Genomic DNA, 16,310 nt, shown 5'->3' on the forward strand with positions numbered 1-16,310 from the left:
CTGTATGTGGTTTTTATATGAGGTCAAAGTACCTGGGGAGGGACTGGAGAAAGAACCTGGGAGAGGAGAAGAGTGGGAGAGAGAGAAGGGGGATGGGAACCTTTGAGGGGGCAGGAGAAGGGGGAAGGAGAGGCTCAGGGTTGGGAGTGGGATTGGCGCCTGGCTCAGTTGGTTCCACCACCTCGTGTGTGGGGACCTCGGCAACCACAGGGGTGAGCGGAGACTAGGGTGAGAGGCAGGAGGGGGAGCTGGAACAGGGTCAGGCATGGGAGGAGGAGCAAGAGCAGGAGCTGGGGCTGGGGCTGGGGCAGGAGCAGCATCAGGAGCAGGAGTTGGCTCCGGGCAGCTGAGGAGAGACTGGAACGCCATGCATATTGTGCGACTCAGCTGCAACAACTCCCTCCTGGTGTCTCTACACAATTCCATGCCTCTGGTCCAGTGTTCCATAGAGGGCCCAGAGCACGGAGATGTGCTCCCAGAGCAGTCCCTCCTGCGTTCTCTGGCACCTGCAGCTATCCCAGTGTCAGATGGCTGCCCTGGGTAGTGGCACCTGGCCCCCTCGTGAAGCTGGTCCATCTGAGGAGAAAAGAGAGGGTTACTTACCCATTGAGACACTGTCCCTGAGGCCTTGCCCTTATCGGTGAGACAAGACCGACAGTGAAGGTGAAGTCCTGGGAGCAGGGCCATGTGTGGCCTGGACAGCAAGCCCTTTCTTACAGAGGCCCAGACAACCCCAGGGGGCAGGCTCTTCCCCACATGTCCCGGGGACAAGCAGGCATGGGAAGCTGGCCATACCAGGATCCAGTGGGCAGGAGGGAGGCCTCAGGCTGGCTGGGCTTGCCTTGGTGCCGTGCACACGATGGGTCTGGCAGTGGTGGCATTCCAAGGGGAGAGGACTTGTATCCCTGGCCACTGGAGGAGAAGGGGTCAGTGTGTAGGGAGGGAGGGGTGTGTGAGTGGCAGATGTTCCTGCAGCTGGCAGCGCTGTCCCAGGGAGCAGGTGCTGCCTTGAGTGTGTAGGCATGCCTGTGTGCCATGTGTAACACTCCTGACTGTGTCTGTGTGGCCATGTCCCCAGTCTCCTTCTAGTGTTGACTTCTGGTGGCAGACCCTGTGAGCCAGAGCCCAGGGGTGCTCTGGTGCAGCCTCCTGGGGCTGCATGGCTTCGTCTGGCACTGCACATGCACCCACATCCATGGACTGCAGTGTCATCCCCAGGCTGAGAAGGAGGATCATGAAGCACGCCCCAGCCCCTCGCTGCCCTCCACCTCCACCCTGTCTGTGTCATGTGCCTAAGATCACTCACCTGATGTTCCTTCCCCATCCTTAGAGGATGCCTAGGACACATCCAGGCCATGGGGTACGGACTGCAGGGTCACCGTGGTGATGGTGCTGACCACATCGGGGTCCTCCTCCTCTTCCTTCCCATGACTGGCTCTGCCCCCTAGACAGGCAATGACAGGCATCTCCACCCATGAGTTGCTGGAGACCAGGAGTATGGAAGGGGATGCACACCGCCCCCCAGGATGTGGTGCAGGTCCAAGTAATTGAGGCAGGATCATAGAATCATAGGACTGGAAGGGACCTCGAGAGGTCATCGAGTCCAGCCCCCCGCCCTCAAGGCAGGACCAAGCTCCTTCTACACCATCCCTGACAGATGTCTATCTAACCTGTTCTTAAATATCTCCAGAGAGGGAGATTCCACCACCTCCCTTGGCAATTTATTCCAATATTTGACCACCCTGATAGTTAGGAATTTTTTCCTAATGTCCAATCTAAACCTCCCTTGCTGCACTTTAAGCCCATTACTCCTTGTCCTGTCCTCAGAAACCAAAGGAACAAATTTTCTCCTTCCTCCTTGTGACACCCTTTTAGATATTTGAAAACCGCTATCATGTCCCCCCTTAATCTTCTTTTTTCCAAACTAAAAAAGCCCAGTTCATGAAGCCTGGCTTCATAGGTCATGTTCTCTAGACCTTTAATCATTCTTGTTGCTCTTCTCTGTACCCTTTCCAATTTCTCCACATCTTTCTTGAAATGTGGCGCCCAGAACTGGACACAGTACTCCAGCTGAGGCCTAACTAGTGCAGAGTAGAGCAGCAGAATGACTTCACGAGTTTTGCTTGCAACACACCTGTTGATACAACCTAGAATCATATTTGCTTTTTTTGCAACAGCATCACATTGTTGACTCATATTCAACTTGTGGTCCACTATGACCCTTAGATCCCTTTCCGCCATGCTCCTTCCTAGACAGTCGCTTCCCATCTTGTATGTATGGAACTGATTGTTCCTTCCTAAGTGGAGCACTTTGCATTTCTCTTTATTAAACTTCATCCTGTTTACCTCTGATCATTTCTCTAACTTGTTAAGGTCATTTTGAATTATGTTCCTATCCTCCAAAGAAGTTGCAACCCCACCCAGTTTGGTTTCATCTGCAAACTTAATAAGCGTACTCTCTATCCCAATATCTACATCATTGATGAAGATATTGAACAGTACGGGTCCCAAAACAGACCCTTGCAGAACTCCACTTGTTATCCCTTTCCAGCAGGATTTAGCACCGTTAACAACAACTCTCTGACTACGTTTATCCAGCCAATTATGCACCCACCTTATCGTGGCCCTATCTAAGTTATATTTGCCTAGTTTATCAATAGGACTGTGGCTCTGCCCCAGAGCGGGAGCTGCGCTCCCAAGCCATGGAATAGGCCTCTTTGACTTTCATCCAGACCTGCTCCTGGGTCCGGATGTGGCCCTTTGTGACCAGGATATCAGCCATGCCACCATAGATGTTGGCATTGCACCATCTGGTGCAGCGATCTGGGAGGTTTTCCGCCTCGGCCCAAGCTGCATTGAGGGCCAGGAAATCTGCCCCAGACCAGGATGGCGTGCACCTCTTGTGATGCCTACCAGGCTCTTGGGAGCCATCAGACTGCTCCCTGGGACCAGGGGAGGACTCTTGGGGGCCCAAGGGACAGTCATGATTACCCAAGGATATGCTGTGGCAGCTGTGGTGTGGCTAGAGGCTGTCAGGTCCCCTGTGGCTGCAGCATTAAGGGCTGCAGGGGAAGAGGAACTATAGTGTCCTGAGGAGTGTGGCCTGAGTGGCCAGTATGGCACCTGTGGGATTTCCTGGAGGTCCCATATTTCAAAATAACTCCAGCTACCACGTCTACACATGCCCTATTTTGAAATAGCTATTTCAAAATGGGTATTATTTCTTGTGGAATGGGGTTTATGGATTTTTAAATAAGTCATCCATTATTTCAAAATTATTTCAAAACAATGGCATTTCTGCTTAGATGCTCGCGTTATTATTTCGAAATAATGGCCGTTTTTTCAATATAACTGTGTTGTGTAGATGCACTCTTAGGGTATGTCTCCACTGCACACTTATTTCAGAATAAGCTATTCTGGAAGAAATACTCCAAAATAGCTTATTCCGAAATAGCACGTCTACACTACAGGGAAACCTCAAAATTAGTCTGAGTCAGACTTCCCTAATGTGGATGTGCTACCTTGATTTAGAGCCCAGGAGACACTGGGGAGAAATTACTTTGACTGGGTCTGAGGAGGAGCTATTTTGAAATAGCTATTTCCAAAATAACGCTGCTGTGTAGATGGACCCTGAGTGACTGACTCCCTGTAAATTGCAAGCGTGGGACTTTGCTTTAGCAAGGTCTGTTCATGGCAAATAATAGAAAAACACAACTTTCAATATAGGCTGCTCAAAAGTTTCTCAGGAATTCAGATCATGTTAATAACTGTATTGATTCATTAACGAGACTAAACATCTTTATATCATCTAGAAAAATGTTCACAGTTTTCCACAGAGCAATTCCAAGGTTGTGCATGAAGGTGAATGGCTTTGATTCTAAGTACTTCTTCATTTTAAGAAATTCAAAGAACAGATACCACACTTTGTTCTTTGACTTTCTTGAACCTATATCACACTTCAGATCCTTTCCCAGGCTTTCATTTTTCAGTTATAAAACTCAAAAACTTCAGAATTTAAAAAAAAGACAGAGACACAGAAATGTCCTGGGACACAAAGTTTCACTTAGAGATTTATTACCCATGAATCCTGCACAGACAGTATTGTGTGTCTTCAACTTCCCTTGCAGGGTTTGGGAATTGAGATCCCTCAAGCCCAGCTCCCCTGGGAGTTTGGCACCTAAATACGAGTCTCATGGGTACTTAACACATCACAGGAATGCTATTTGCACAGCAGCTACACAAATATATACATGATTATTTATGGAGAATCAGCATAAATTGATTAACTTACGTTTTTCAATGCAGACACAATATTTAGAAGCTAGTGTCAGTTACAATATCACTTTCTGGGTAATTATGCATTTTGACATTGTGACTGGTTCCCAAAAACCCATTCTTAGAAACTCACATACCATGTGGACGAGAATGGCGTGAAAACAGATAAATTAGACAGATCAGAACACAATGTTATATTAGTTTAAATATGAAATTTTATAACAGGGAAAAGAGGAAAGGCAATATTTACACAAATAGTTTATTAATAAACTATCAAACCAGTTTTTGTTACTGAAAACATCCAAAATAAGTTAAAAGCTATCCAGGCAACTGGGTGAATTTCTCCCTAAGGCAGTATATGACGGGGCATCTGCCCCACACTGGCCCTTTAAGTGTTAAAACTCAGCCCTGGGTCAGAGCTGGAGCAGTGGAGCCAGCAGCTGAGGCAGAGATAGACAATTAGGCTATGTCTACACTGGCGGCTTCTTGCACAAGAATATCCTGCGCAAGAACACTTGCACAAGAACACGTCCACACTGCCATGTGTTTTTGCGCAAGAGCATCCATGGCAGTGTGGACGCTGTCTTGCGCAAGAAAGCTCTGATGGCCATTTTAGCCATAGGGCTTTCTTGTGCAAGAAACCCCTGCCACGCGTCCACACTGCCCTCTTGTGCAAGAGCTCTTGCACAAGAGAGCTTACACTTGTTAGAAAAGAGCGTAGCTCTTGCTCAAGAATCCCTCTCTTACCACGCCGTACTGTCAATCTTCTTGTGCAAGAGTGTGTGGGCAGTGTGGATGTTCTGCAGAAGAACGGCTGCTCTTGGGCAAGAACTGGCCAATGTAGACATAGCTTTAGAGCCCAGCTGGAGCTGTATAAATACAGGCTCCTGGAGGGGTGGAGACAAACTCACTCTTGCACAAGCTGTGGAGCAGGTGGGACCTAGCTGCCAGGGAAGTTAGAGCAGGGCTGGGGAAGCTCTGGCCAGTCAAGCTCACAGGCTGCAGGGCCTGAGGACTGCAGAGAGACAGCCAGGGTAGGCAAAGTAGGAATAAGTAGGAATAAGAGCCTCCGGAAAAGGGCACTTTTTCCGGAGGATCGGGGCCAGTCTAGACGCTCTTTTCCGGCTTTTTTAAAAGCCGGAAAAAAGCGGCGGACATTTTTATTTAAATGCCGCGGGGGATATTTAAATCCCCCGCGGATTTCCCTACGACGACTGCTGAAATTTACATGCCCCTTCCGGAAAAGGGGCCAGTGTAGACGTAGCCCTATAGTGTAGGCCATTGAAAAACAAGAGACATAACTGGATGGTTGCTGACATAAAATGTTTGAAGTTTATATTTAATAGCTTATACAGCAAGACTTTTCTATCATGGCAATTTGGAAGTTAATTTATCTTCACTTCATTTTATACAGCGCTAAATCAATTACATCAAATCAAATGTAATTGAAACTAGCTGTGAAGCAGTTGTATCATATTCTAAGGCACATACAGGCAGTCCCCGAGTTACGCGGATCTGACTTAACGTCAGATCCGCAGATACGAACAGGGATTTTCTCGCCCCGAAGGACTGGAGTGGCGGGATGCCTGGTCCCGCCGCCCGCCTCCTCCGGGGCGAGAAAAGCTGCTCCCCTTCTCGGGGGACCAAAGTGGCGCAGGACCCGGGGCCGGATCCGCGGCCACTTCCAGATCAGCTGGAAGCGCCACAGGTCCGGCCCCGGGTCCTGCGCCGCTTTGCTCAGCGTCTCTCTGGTCTGCAGACCAGGGAGACGCTGAGCAAAGCCGCGCAGGACCCGGCCGGATCCACGGCGCTTCCAGCTGATCTGGAAGCGCCGCGGGTCCGGCCCCGGGTCCTGCGCCGCTTTGCTCAGCGTCTCTCTGGTCTGTAGACCAGGGAGACGCTGAGCAAAGCCGCGCAGGACCCGGCCGGACCCACGGCGCTTCCAGCTGATCTGGAAGCGGCCGCGGGTCCGGCCCCGGGTCCTCCGCCACTTTGCTCAGCGTCTCCCTGCGACCAGGGAGACGCTGAGCAAAGTGGCTGTGATGGCACGTTAGGGGTCCCCCATCTCCTGCACCCCGAAATGGCACAAACAGACTGCACCAGCCGGTGGAATAGAGGAAGTTTATTGCCTCTCCAGGATACAGCACAGCACAGATGTAATCTGGTCACAGAGCTGGGCTAGGATGCCTCAGGCCCCCTTGAGATGGGGGGAGACTGGGCCCCTAAAATCCAGCCCCTTTCCCTAGGCTGTCTCCTCCATGCTCCCAGACACCCACTAAACTCACCCTCTTCCAACCCTGCCCCCAGCCAGGGCAGCCTCCACCTTCCTTTGTTCCTCTCTATGGGGGGGTGTCTGGTTCAACAAGTTTGGCATCACCTTTGCATAGTGAGGTTTTCCCTGCTGGGTCTTGCTCCAGACAGCAGGGGTCACCACAGCCCAGCAAGTACCCCCACTACGTCACAGCGGCGCAGGACCCAGGCCGGACCACGGCGCTTCCAGCTGATCTGGAAGCGCAGCGGGTCCGTCCCGGGTCCTCCGCCGCTTTGCTCCGTGTCTCTCTGGTCTGCTGGGGGGGACGCAGCTACTGCCCCCCTCAGCAGACCAGGGAGATGTGGAGCAAAGCCCGGGGCCTGTGGTAGAGCAGGTGGGGCGCTGCCGGTTGGTCCCACAGCACCGCTCCTTGGCGCTTCTGGACCAACCCGGCAGCACCCCAGCTACTCTGCCCCAGGAGTCCTGATTCAGCCGCTGCTGATCAGTTTCAGAGTTGCTCTGCCCCGGGCTTCCTGGAATCAGCTGCTGATCAGTTTCAGCAGCAGCTGACTTGGGGACGCCTGGGGTTCTTAAGTTGAATCTGTATGTAAGTCAGAACTGGTGTCCAGATTCAGGGCTGAATCTGGATGCCAGTTCCGACTTACATACAGATTCAACTTAAGAACAAACCTACAGTCCCTATCTTGTACGTAACCCGGGGACTGCCTGTATATTGAGGAAGCAATCATTTACCTGGGTAGCGCCAACCTAGCCAATGGAAACCTCAAAAAACAAGTAACATCGGGGATAGGAAATGCATCCACAACATTCAGTAAACTCAACAGTGTATGAAAATCAAAGATATGCTGCACCAAAATAAAACAGAATGTTCAATTCAAATATAATCTGTGTGTTAATTTATGGCTGCAAGAGCTAGAGATTTATTAAAATATTAGATAGAAAACTAGATGCCTTTGAAACTGTGTGTCTATGAAAGATTCTAAACATTGAGACTGTATTACCAATTAAGAGATCTGAGAAATTACCAGACAGCAACTCCTCCTCATTAGAATTAGAAGGAAGTGCTGTGTGTATTTGAGTTGTGTACTCTGGATGTCAACACAGTCTAGATTCCCACCTGAAGCTGTCAAGCAGAAACTAACTGGCGTGAGGAAACAAGGGCACCAAAGAGGAAGCTTATGAAGAACCGTTGGCAGGAAGGGCAGTACAGTCAATCTCGACATCATAGAGCAGATGGAAGCAGCAACTAACAGAGAGGGGTGGAGGAGACTGGTTTCTGCCCCGTGCTCCAATGTGCCAGAAATAGGAATTCTGCATGCTCCCTGGCTTGAAGTGGTTCCCATTCTATACAGTGTTTACTGTCTGATTTAATGGCTCTCATCACCCCCAATGTACAAATTGTTCTAGTACCCCAAAATAATAACAATAGTAATGTGAAGCATTCAGTTACTTCCCTTTTCTGTGTAATTGCACACTCTTAATATACTGCAAAATCAAAGCTTTGTCTAAGTTAACCTAGTGGGAGTTTTAGTAACGTACCTTCTTTTGGTGTGTGGATTACACCAGTTTGGAGTCTATCTACATTAAGCTATATTCCCTTACACTTGCTCTCTTCCACCCACCTGTCTTTTGAGCATACCTCTTCACCCACCCAGAAATGCTCCTTTGGCCAAAAAGGGCAGCAGCGAGGGAGTGATTTGCATTTTAAACTTACCTACTGGTAATGATTTCATATTTATCTGCTCCTAGTTGATTAAGATTTTCAGGGGCAAGAACTGGATTGGAACATTTTGGTTAGTATTAAAACTCTATGGCCCACTTTTGTAGTTCTTATTTAGGGATCTAATTTACACCAGAGTAACACCAAGGCAGGTACTCTAACTTTACAGAGTATAAATGAGATTAACACCTGGCCTTTCAGTTTTACTCCCACTACCACTCACTCTTTTATTTCTAGAAATTCTCAGCATTATTTTTTATATTCTTGTTTTGCACCCTCTTTGATTTCTAGTTTATTGATTTGCTTTTCCTTGTGGCATTTTTCATGTTTTATATTGCAGTCTGCATATCTTACCAAACTGTTTTTAGGTGATTTATTGTACAAATAAATTCATGTAGAACTAAATGACTAGCTATTTATAGCAAAATAACATACCTTGGATGACTATTATTCTAGAGTACTCACATACTACAAATGATGCAGAAAATATTTATAACCGTTTGCATGCTTGACTTGTATTTCTGAAATGAATATTCTTCCAGTGGTATGTCCAACTGCTGTATGACTAACAGAAAGCTTCAAGTATTGAAATGCTTAGGAACAAAGGTGTAAGTTAAGAACATTATAATAGCCTTAACTAAGCTTTCTTGAGTTTCTTCGAGTTGAGCCTTACCTTGAATATAACTTTAATAGAGATGTATTGTGTTTAATATTTCTAAGGTAATCAAAGTTAACATTTATTCCTAGTTTGTGTAAATGTAACATTTCCTAGCTGTAATGCCTTTTTAGCCACATTTTTAACATGATTTATGCTGTCACATTGTGACTTTTTTTGTCATTTGTTTTTCTTGCTAATTTTCTTGTGTATAAATAGCAGAGCCTTGCCCATGAGGCAAACTACTTAACTGTAGGTAACAAATAATAGCTCCCCATTAATTCCACATACTTCCTTCTAAGTTATCAAAACATTGCAATATTCTAGAGGAGTGGTGAGCAACCTGCAACTCGCATGCGATCAGTCAGCGTAAGCTGATTGCAGCCTCATAGACATTTTGTTGATGTTGACTGCACGCACCACCCCTGTAAGATCCCTGTGGCTGCCGTTCACTGTTCCCAGTCAATGGAAGCTGTGGTGGTGCTGCCTACAGGCAAGGGGCCTGCAGGGATGTGCTGGCTGCTGCTTTCCACGGCTCCCATTGTCTGGGAGTGGTGAACTGCGGCCACTAGGGGTGTGTCTAGACTACATGCCTCCTTCGACGGAGGCATGTAGATTAGCCAGATCGGCAGAGGGAAATGAAGCCGCGATTAAAATAATCGCGGCTTCATTTAAATTTAAATGGCTGCCCCGCTCTGCCGATCAGCTGTTTGTCGGCAGATCGGGGCAGCCTGGACGCGACGCGCCGACAAAGAAGCCTTTCTTGATCGGCACAGGTATGCCTCGTGAAACCAGGTTTACCTGTGCCGATCAAGAAAGGCTTCTTTGTCGGCGCGGCGCGTCCAGACTGCCCCGATCTGCCGACAAACAGCTGATCGGCAGAGCGGGGCAGCCATTTAAATTTAAATGAAGCCGCGATTATTTTAATCGCGGCTTCATTTCCCTCTGCCGATCTGGCTAATCTACATGCCTCCGTCGAAGGAGGCATGTAGTCTAGACACACCCTAGGAGTGGAGGGGAGTGATGCCTATGAATGTTCAATATCAGCAAAATGTCTCATGGCCCACAGTCAGATTATCCTGATAGGCCATATGCAGCCCGCAGGTTGTCCACCACTGTCCCAGAGTAATGACCCATAGTCCTTCACTTGACATTTTCACTAGGGTAAATAAGGAGTAATGCTGCTGAGTCATTGGGGTTACCTGGGTGTAAAATTGTGCTGCACTTTTGATAAACAGGACTTCCTAAAGCCTCTGCCATTCTTGAAATTCAACCCTCTTGGATTTCTAGTACAATAATTCCTCATTTAACACAGTAGATACGTTTCAGAAAATGATCGTGCTAAGTGAAAACGTGTTATGCGGGGTCAATTTTCCCATTGAAAATAATGGAAAAGGTGGGAGTTGTATTTCAAGCCCACATGCGCTCACAGCTCCAGCCTGCACTTGTTAGAAGCTGGGACCAGGACATAAGGTTGGGGGAGAAAGGGGACTGGGTTATAGCAGGGAGGGGAGGTGTTTGGCTCTGGAGAAGGGAAGGGAAGGGAAGGGAAAGACAGGGGAGGGGGTTTCCCCAGCTGGCCAGTCGCTGGCAGCTGCATGGGACTTCCCCTGCCTCCTTGAAAGCAGTGGAGGTTTGCCACTCGCCATGCCATTCACCGGCGACTTCTCCTCACCAGACGTGAGGCATCCGGCCAGAGGGGGTTGCTGGGGAACGGCGCGGCGAGCGGCCAACTTCTGCTGCTTTGCAGGGAGGCAGGGGAAGCCCCGAGCAGTTGCCGGCGACTGGCCAACTGGGGAAACCCAGCCGCTAGCTGTAAGCAGGGAGCAGAAGAGAGGGAGCGAAGCATCCCCAGAGGGTGTCGCCAGGGAATGGCGCAGTGAGCGGCGAACCTCTGGAGGCAGGGGGAAGCCCGGCGCAGCTGCCGGCAACTAGCCAGCTGGGGAAACCCAGCTTCCGGCTGCAAGAGGGAGGCGGAGGCAAGGGAGTGAAGAATCTGGCCAGAGGAGGTTGCCGGGGAACGGCGCCACGAGTGGCGAACCTCCGCTGCTTTGCAGGGAAGCAGGGGAAGCCCCGTGCAGCTGCTGATGACCGGCCGGCCAGTAGGGGAAATCGTGATGTTCGAAAAATGTTCCCTAAAAAAAAAAATCGTGCTATCAAGAAAACATGTTAAGCGGGCACGTGTTAAATGAGGAATTACTATACACTGATTTACTTTTCCTAGTGACATTGTTCATGTTTTATTTATATTGCGATCTGCAAATCTAGACAAACTGTTTCTAGGCGATTTATTGTACAAATAATTTCATGTAGAACTAAATTACTACCTATTGATAGCACAGACAACATACCTTGGATGACTGTATTATTCTAGATTACTCACTGGAGGAATCTTTAAGGTTCCCTCATGGATTCAGTGGGGTTCAGAGTCACACCCACATGCTGGTACATGTCTAGTGAAGTTATTAAGCCCCATTTTTCTGGATTTTCTAGATTAGAAAGCTTTATCACATTGGAACCCTGTCCAACAGCTCAACATGTTTGGGAGACAGTAAGACGTTACCCCAGGATTTTAGTCTTGATGATTACATGGGACACATATGAGCTTATCCAGCCCTGTTTATAAGGCAAGCTACAAATTCAGAGACAGGAATCTTCAGCGTGACCTCAGCTTCTGCACCTATCTTTAAATGCTTAGATGCTCTTCTTGATAGGGAATCTGAGGTTGGAGGGAGCCAATATTGGTCCTCTGGGATTCCTTGTCTGTTATACTATCCCAATATCATGGTTTATGGATAAAACTAAGGGCTTATCTACACTGGATAGCTGCTTTAGCTAGACTGGAAGGCTACGTCTACACTGGCCCCTTTTCCGAAAGGGGCATGCTAATTTCACAGGTCGTAATAGGGAAATCCGCGGGGGATTTAAATATCCCCCGCGGCATTTAAATAAAAATGTCCGCCGCTTTTTTCCGGCTTTTAGAAAAGCTGGAAAAGAGCATCTACACTGGCCCCGATCCTCCGGAAAAAAGCCCTTTTCCGGAGGATCTCTTATTCCTACTTCAAAGTAGCCTACTTCAAAGTAGGAATAAGAGATCCTCCGGAAAAGGGCTTTTTTCCGCAGGATTGGGGCCAGTGTAGACGCTCTTTTCCGGCTTTTCTAAAAGCTGGAAAAAAGCGGCGGACATTTTTATTTAAATGCCGTGGGGGATATTTAAATCCCCCGCAGATTTCCCTATTACGACCTGTGAAATTAGCATGCCCCTTTTGGAAAAGGGGCCAGTGAAGACGTAGCCGAATAGTTAAAGCAACACAACCTGCCCAATGTGGATCAGTGGCATAGACAGCAATGGGGGGGGGGGCGATTTATGGGGGGGGCAATGCCAGGAGCTATGAGAGCCATCTCTTCCCACCTCCAGTGCCATGGGGGGTAAGATGGGGTGAAGAAACGTGCACCTCCACCTGGGCTGTCCCCACACCTGGCACTACAGCCAGGGAGTGGGACTTGCCTTAATCAGCCCACCATTTTCTCTGATGAACAGGGTTGGGAGCTTGTAGGATTACCAGGTAGCTTCAGAAAAAATACTGGACACCCTTGATCGGAGGTGGGGGGGGAAGGGACCGGCCAGGAGTGTAGTGGGGTTGGCAGGGAGGAGTTGGGGGGGGGGGAGACAGGAAGCAGGGCTAGCTGGGGGGGGGGAGATCGGGGAGGGGGGCAGGAAGCAGGGCTGGTCGGGGGGGAGGGTGGTCCAGGGGCAGTGGGGCTGGCTGGGGGAGATCGAGAGGAGGAGAACCAGCCAGCAGGAAGCAGGACTGGCCGGGAGGAGGCCGGGGCGGGGGGGGGGGGGGGAGAATCGGCCAGCGGGGAGCAGGACTGACCCAGGCACATACAGATCCCAGGGCGCTGCCTGTCCCACGCATGGTCCCGGAGAAGCATGAGCAAGTCCAGCAACGACTCCACAACGCGCTTGAACAACATCAGGAGCACAGACAGGGATTCTCCTCCTCCCCAAGGCGTCTCTCCTATGTCAGACGCTACCAGAGGCTCCCAGCGCTGATCGCACCCTGCCTCCCAGCCACTCCCCCTGCCTCCGCCAGGCTTCCGTTGGGCGCCCAGCCGGAAAACCAGAAAATACCGGACATTGTATATGTCCGGTATTTTCTGAATTTTTTTTACCAGGCAGAGGGCCCAAAAACAGGACTGTCCAGTTGAATACTGGACACCTGTCAACCCTAGGAGTTTGCTCAGCTCCACCAAGGAAGAGAGGGCAGGACAGGGGGGTTTGGCCCCCTCATAGAATCATAGAACCATAGAGCTGGAAGAGACCTCAGAAGTCCATCCCCCTGCTCTAGACACGACCAATCCCAACTAAATCAACCCAGCCAGGGCTTTGTCAAGCTGAGACTTAAACACCTCTAGGGATGGAGACTCCACTACCTCCCTAGGTAACCCATTCCAGTACTTCACTACTCTCCTAGTGAAATAGTTTTTCCTAATATCCAACCTGGACCTCTCCCACCTCAACTTGAGACCATTGCTCCTTGTTCTGCCATCTGTCACTACTGAGAACAGCCTCTCTCCATCCTCTTTGGAACCTCCCTTCAGGAAGTCCCTCCATCTGCCCAGAGTTCTTGCTGGGGCAGAGGTCAGAACACAGGGGCTTGCCACACTCTGGTGCACCAGCTGCAGAGTGGGAATCTGGGGCTTACAAGCCCCGATGCTCCAATTCCATTCCTTGACAAGAGTGCCTGGAACAGGACAAGACCCCAACCAGGCTCTGTGGTTGGAGCACCGGATGGGCAGAGCAGGGCAAGCCCTGCGCCTGACCCTGGGTTTCGCCAGGAGTGCTGAGTTGGCCCACTCAAGTCAACCACTGGCTATACCACAGGTGTAGATGTGGTTTGGGAAGGGTGAGCTGCACAGGAATGAGACACCTTTGTACTGGTATAACTGTACTGCATTAGTCTCAGGACCCTTCCTTCTATTACATTAGATGGATTTTACCTATAATGTTCTAACTATAAAAAGTCACCCCCTCAACCAACATAGTTATTGTTGCTATAATTTCTGGAGGGCAGACCAGCCCTAGGAATTTCTACTGTGCTTAAAATTGAACCAGCAATCTGAGAGGCCTTTAATGCTAATTGCCATGAGCAGACCTCCCAGTATTAGGGGATACTTCTTTATATAGGCAATTCCCTCCCCAAAGGGCAAGCGTGCTGATTTTCACACTTGCTGCCAGTTCTGATTTTCACACTTGCTGCCAGTTCTGATTTTCACACTTGCTGCACAACAGCCCGGGAGAAGCCCGATGTGAAGATGAGGCACTGTCCGGGTGTGCTGGGGGCCTGTTGTGCCCTTGGTCCCTTGTTGCACCTCAGGCTACCTCTAGACTACGGAGGGAACGCGTCTGCTCTTCCGACATTTTCTGCAAAAGAGCAGGCACGCTCTTGGGGAAGCCTTGTATTCCTCCTTTCATGAAGAAGGGCTCCTTCGAAAGAGGAGGGTTTTTTTTGGCATTTGGCCCAGTGCAGACAAGCCAAATTTCGGAAAAGCCTCTTCAGAAGAAACTATCAGAAAGAGGTATGCAAGTTGCAGACTGCAAGTTCTGTCCTTTTTCCTGATAAAGCTCCATAATCCAGACGTAGCCTCTTCTGAGGCGGGTGGGGCGGCTCTGCTGAGCAGGGCGGACTCTAGGACCCGGCGGGCTCCTGCGGCGGGTCCCCGGGAGCCGAGCCGGCAGCCCGCGTACGTGGTGCAGCGCGGGTGACTCGGCTCCATTAGGGCGGCCTGGCGGGGAGCCCCCGGCTGCAGCAGCGGCGCCGCGCCCAGCGCAGGATGCGGGCGGAGGGGGCCCCGCGCGAGGAGGGCCTGGAGCGCTTCGCCAGCCCGGGCAAGGGCCGGGGCCTGCGGGCCCGGCAGCGCTTCGCCCCGGGGGAGCTGCTCTTCAGCTGCCCGGCCTACACCTGCGTGCTGGCCGCCAGCGAGCGGGGCCACCACTGCGAGTGCTGCTTCGCCAGGTACCGCGCAGCGGTTCCCGCGGGTCCTAGCGCCGCCCCTGCCAGCACGGGGCACGGGCAGCCCCTGCACACGTGGGCCCCAGCGGTGGGGGGTGCCCGGGTTTGTGCGCTGGGGCGCGGGGCTGCCCGCTGCAAGTGGGGAAGGAGGTTAGAGGCGGGAGGGTGGAGCCTCTGAACAGACTGAGCTGGGGAAGGGCAAGTGATGCGATGTGATGTGGAGGCGAAGCCTCGAACGGGCTCAAAGAAGGAAGGGAGAAGAGCAGGGAGGCTGGGTTCATCCCTAGCTATTGGCCAGGGTGGGCAGGGACAGCGTCCCCAGCCTCGCCTGTCACAGGTTGGAATGGGTGACTGGGGAGAGATCACATGAGGATTCCCTGTTCAGTTCACTTCTTCAGCAGACAGGATTCTGGGCTGGATGGACCTTTGGTCTGGACCAGTATGTTCTTATGAATTATGGTTGCCAGCCTTCTAGGATTGTCCCAGAGTCTCCAGGAATTAAAGATAAGACCATGTGATGAAACCTCCAGGAATGCATCCAGCCAGAGTTGGCAGCCCTATGATGAATACTTCAAAGTCTGAAGCACTCATGTGTCAGGGCAATGGGGCTATATATCTTAGACAGATACATCGTGGGTGCAACCATGGGACTTATCCTCCCCCATCTTTTAATTTTTTGAGATATTCACTCCCTCAAGTCTGAAGATCTTATCTGAAGATCCACATTTTGTCATTATTGCACTTTAATTTGATGTTCCTTTTTATTAATTAATAGTGAATGTGAGCAACACAGAAATATAATTACATTCATAAAAGAATTCCACATATGGGCTACAAATTCCTGTGGACTCAAGAATCCCCCTTTAAAAATTTCTCATTTGTACAGAATTGTTACTTTCTCTGTATAATCTTTGGGTATAGCACTGTTACTAAACTTCTTCCTTGAAACTGTTTTTCTTTCAGTTCCATATTCTGTTTTATGTAGGTTGTTATAATGTGCTCCTCACCACAGTATGAGCAGATTCCAGAAGTGCATTAACTAAATGACTTGCCCTGTATTTGTGCTTTCGCTGTTCCAGAAAAGTGTCCCGTTTCCTGGCTGTGATTCTAAATACTCTTAGCCAGAGGAGTAACTTTACTCGTGAATATTTGCATTGCACATTCAGTGTGACTAAAGTTACATGCATACCTAAGTGCTTACAGATCAGAGCCCATAGAGTATATCCAACCAAATTTTGCCCAAATAAATATTCACCAAACTTCACTTGTTCAGCTAGAAGTAGTTACGCTTGTACCGTTCTTTCATGGGACTCTTCTTTTCTGTGGCTGATGCCTTTCAGACTCCATGCTTGCTAAACTACATATGAAAGC

The 16,310-nt window shown here is 49.8% G+C and overlaps 1 protein-coding gene across 3 annotated transcripts in view; it reads left to right on the top strand.

Annotated features, from left to right (window-relative positions):
• Window positions 1-14,651: 14,651 nt before the first annotated feature.
• SMYD2 (SET and MYND domain containing 2) overlaps window positions 14,652-16,310 on the top strand; it is a 52,164-nt gene continuing 50,505 nt past the window's right edge. For 2 of the 3 annotated variants that reach the window (XM_075925191.1, XM_075925192.1), the window contains exon 1: window positions 14,652-14,942. In XM_075925191.1, the coding sequence (XP_075781306.1) occupies window positions 14,761-14,942 (182 nt within the window). In that variant the 5' untranslated portion in view covers window positions 14,652-14,760. The remainder of the gene's footprint in view (window positions 14,943-16,310) is intronic. The other variant, XM_014580147.3, reaches the window with a different exon arrangement.

This window comes from Pelodiscus sinensis, chromosome 3, assembly GCF_049634645.1.
Source record: "Pelodiscus sinensis isolate JC-2024 chromosome 3, ASM4963464v1, whole genome shotgun sequence".
NCBI lineage: Eukaryota > Metazoa > Chordata > Testudines > Trionychidae > Pelodiscus > Pelodiscus sinensis.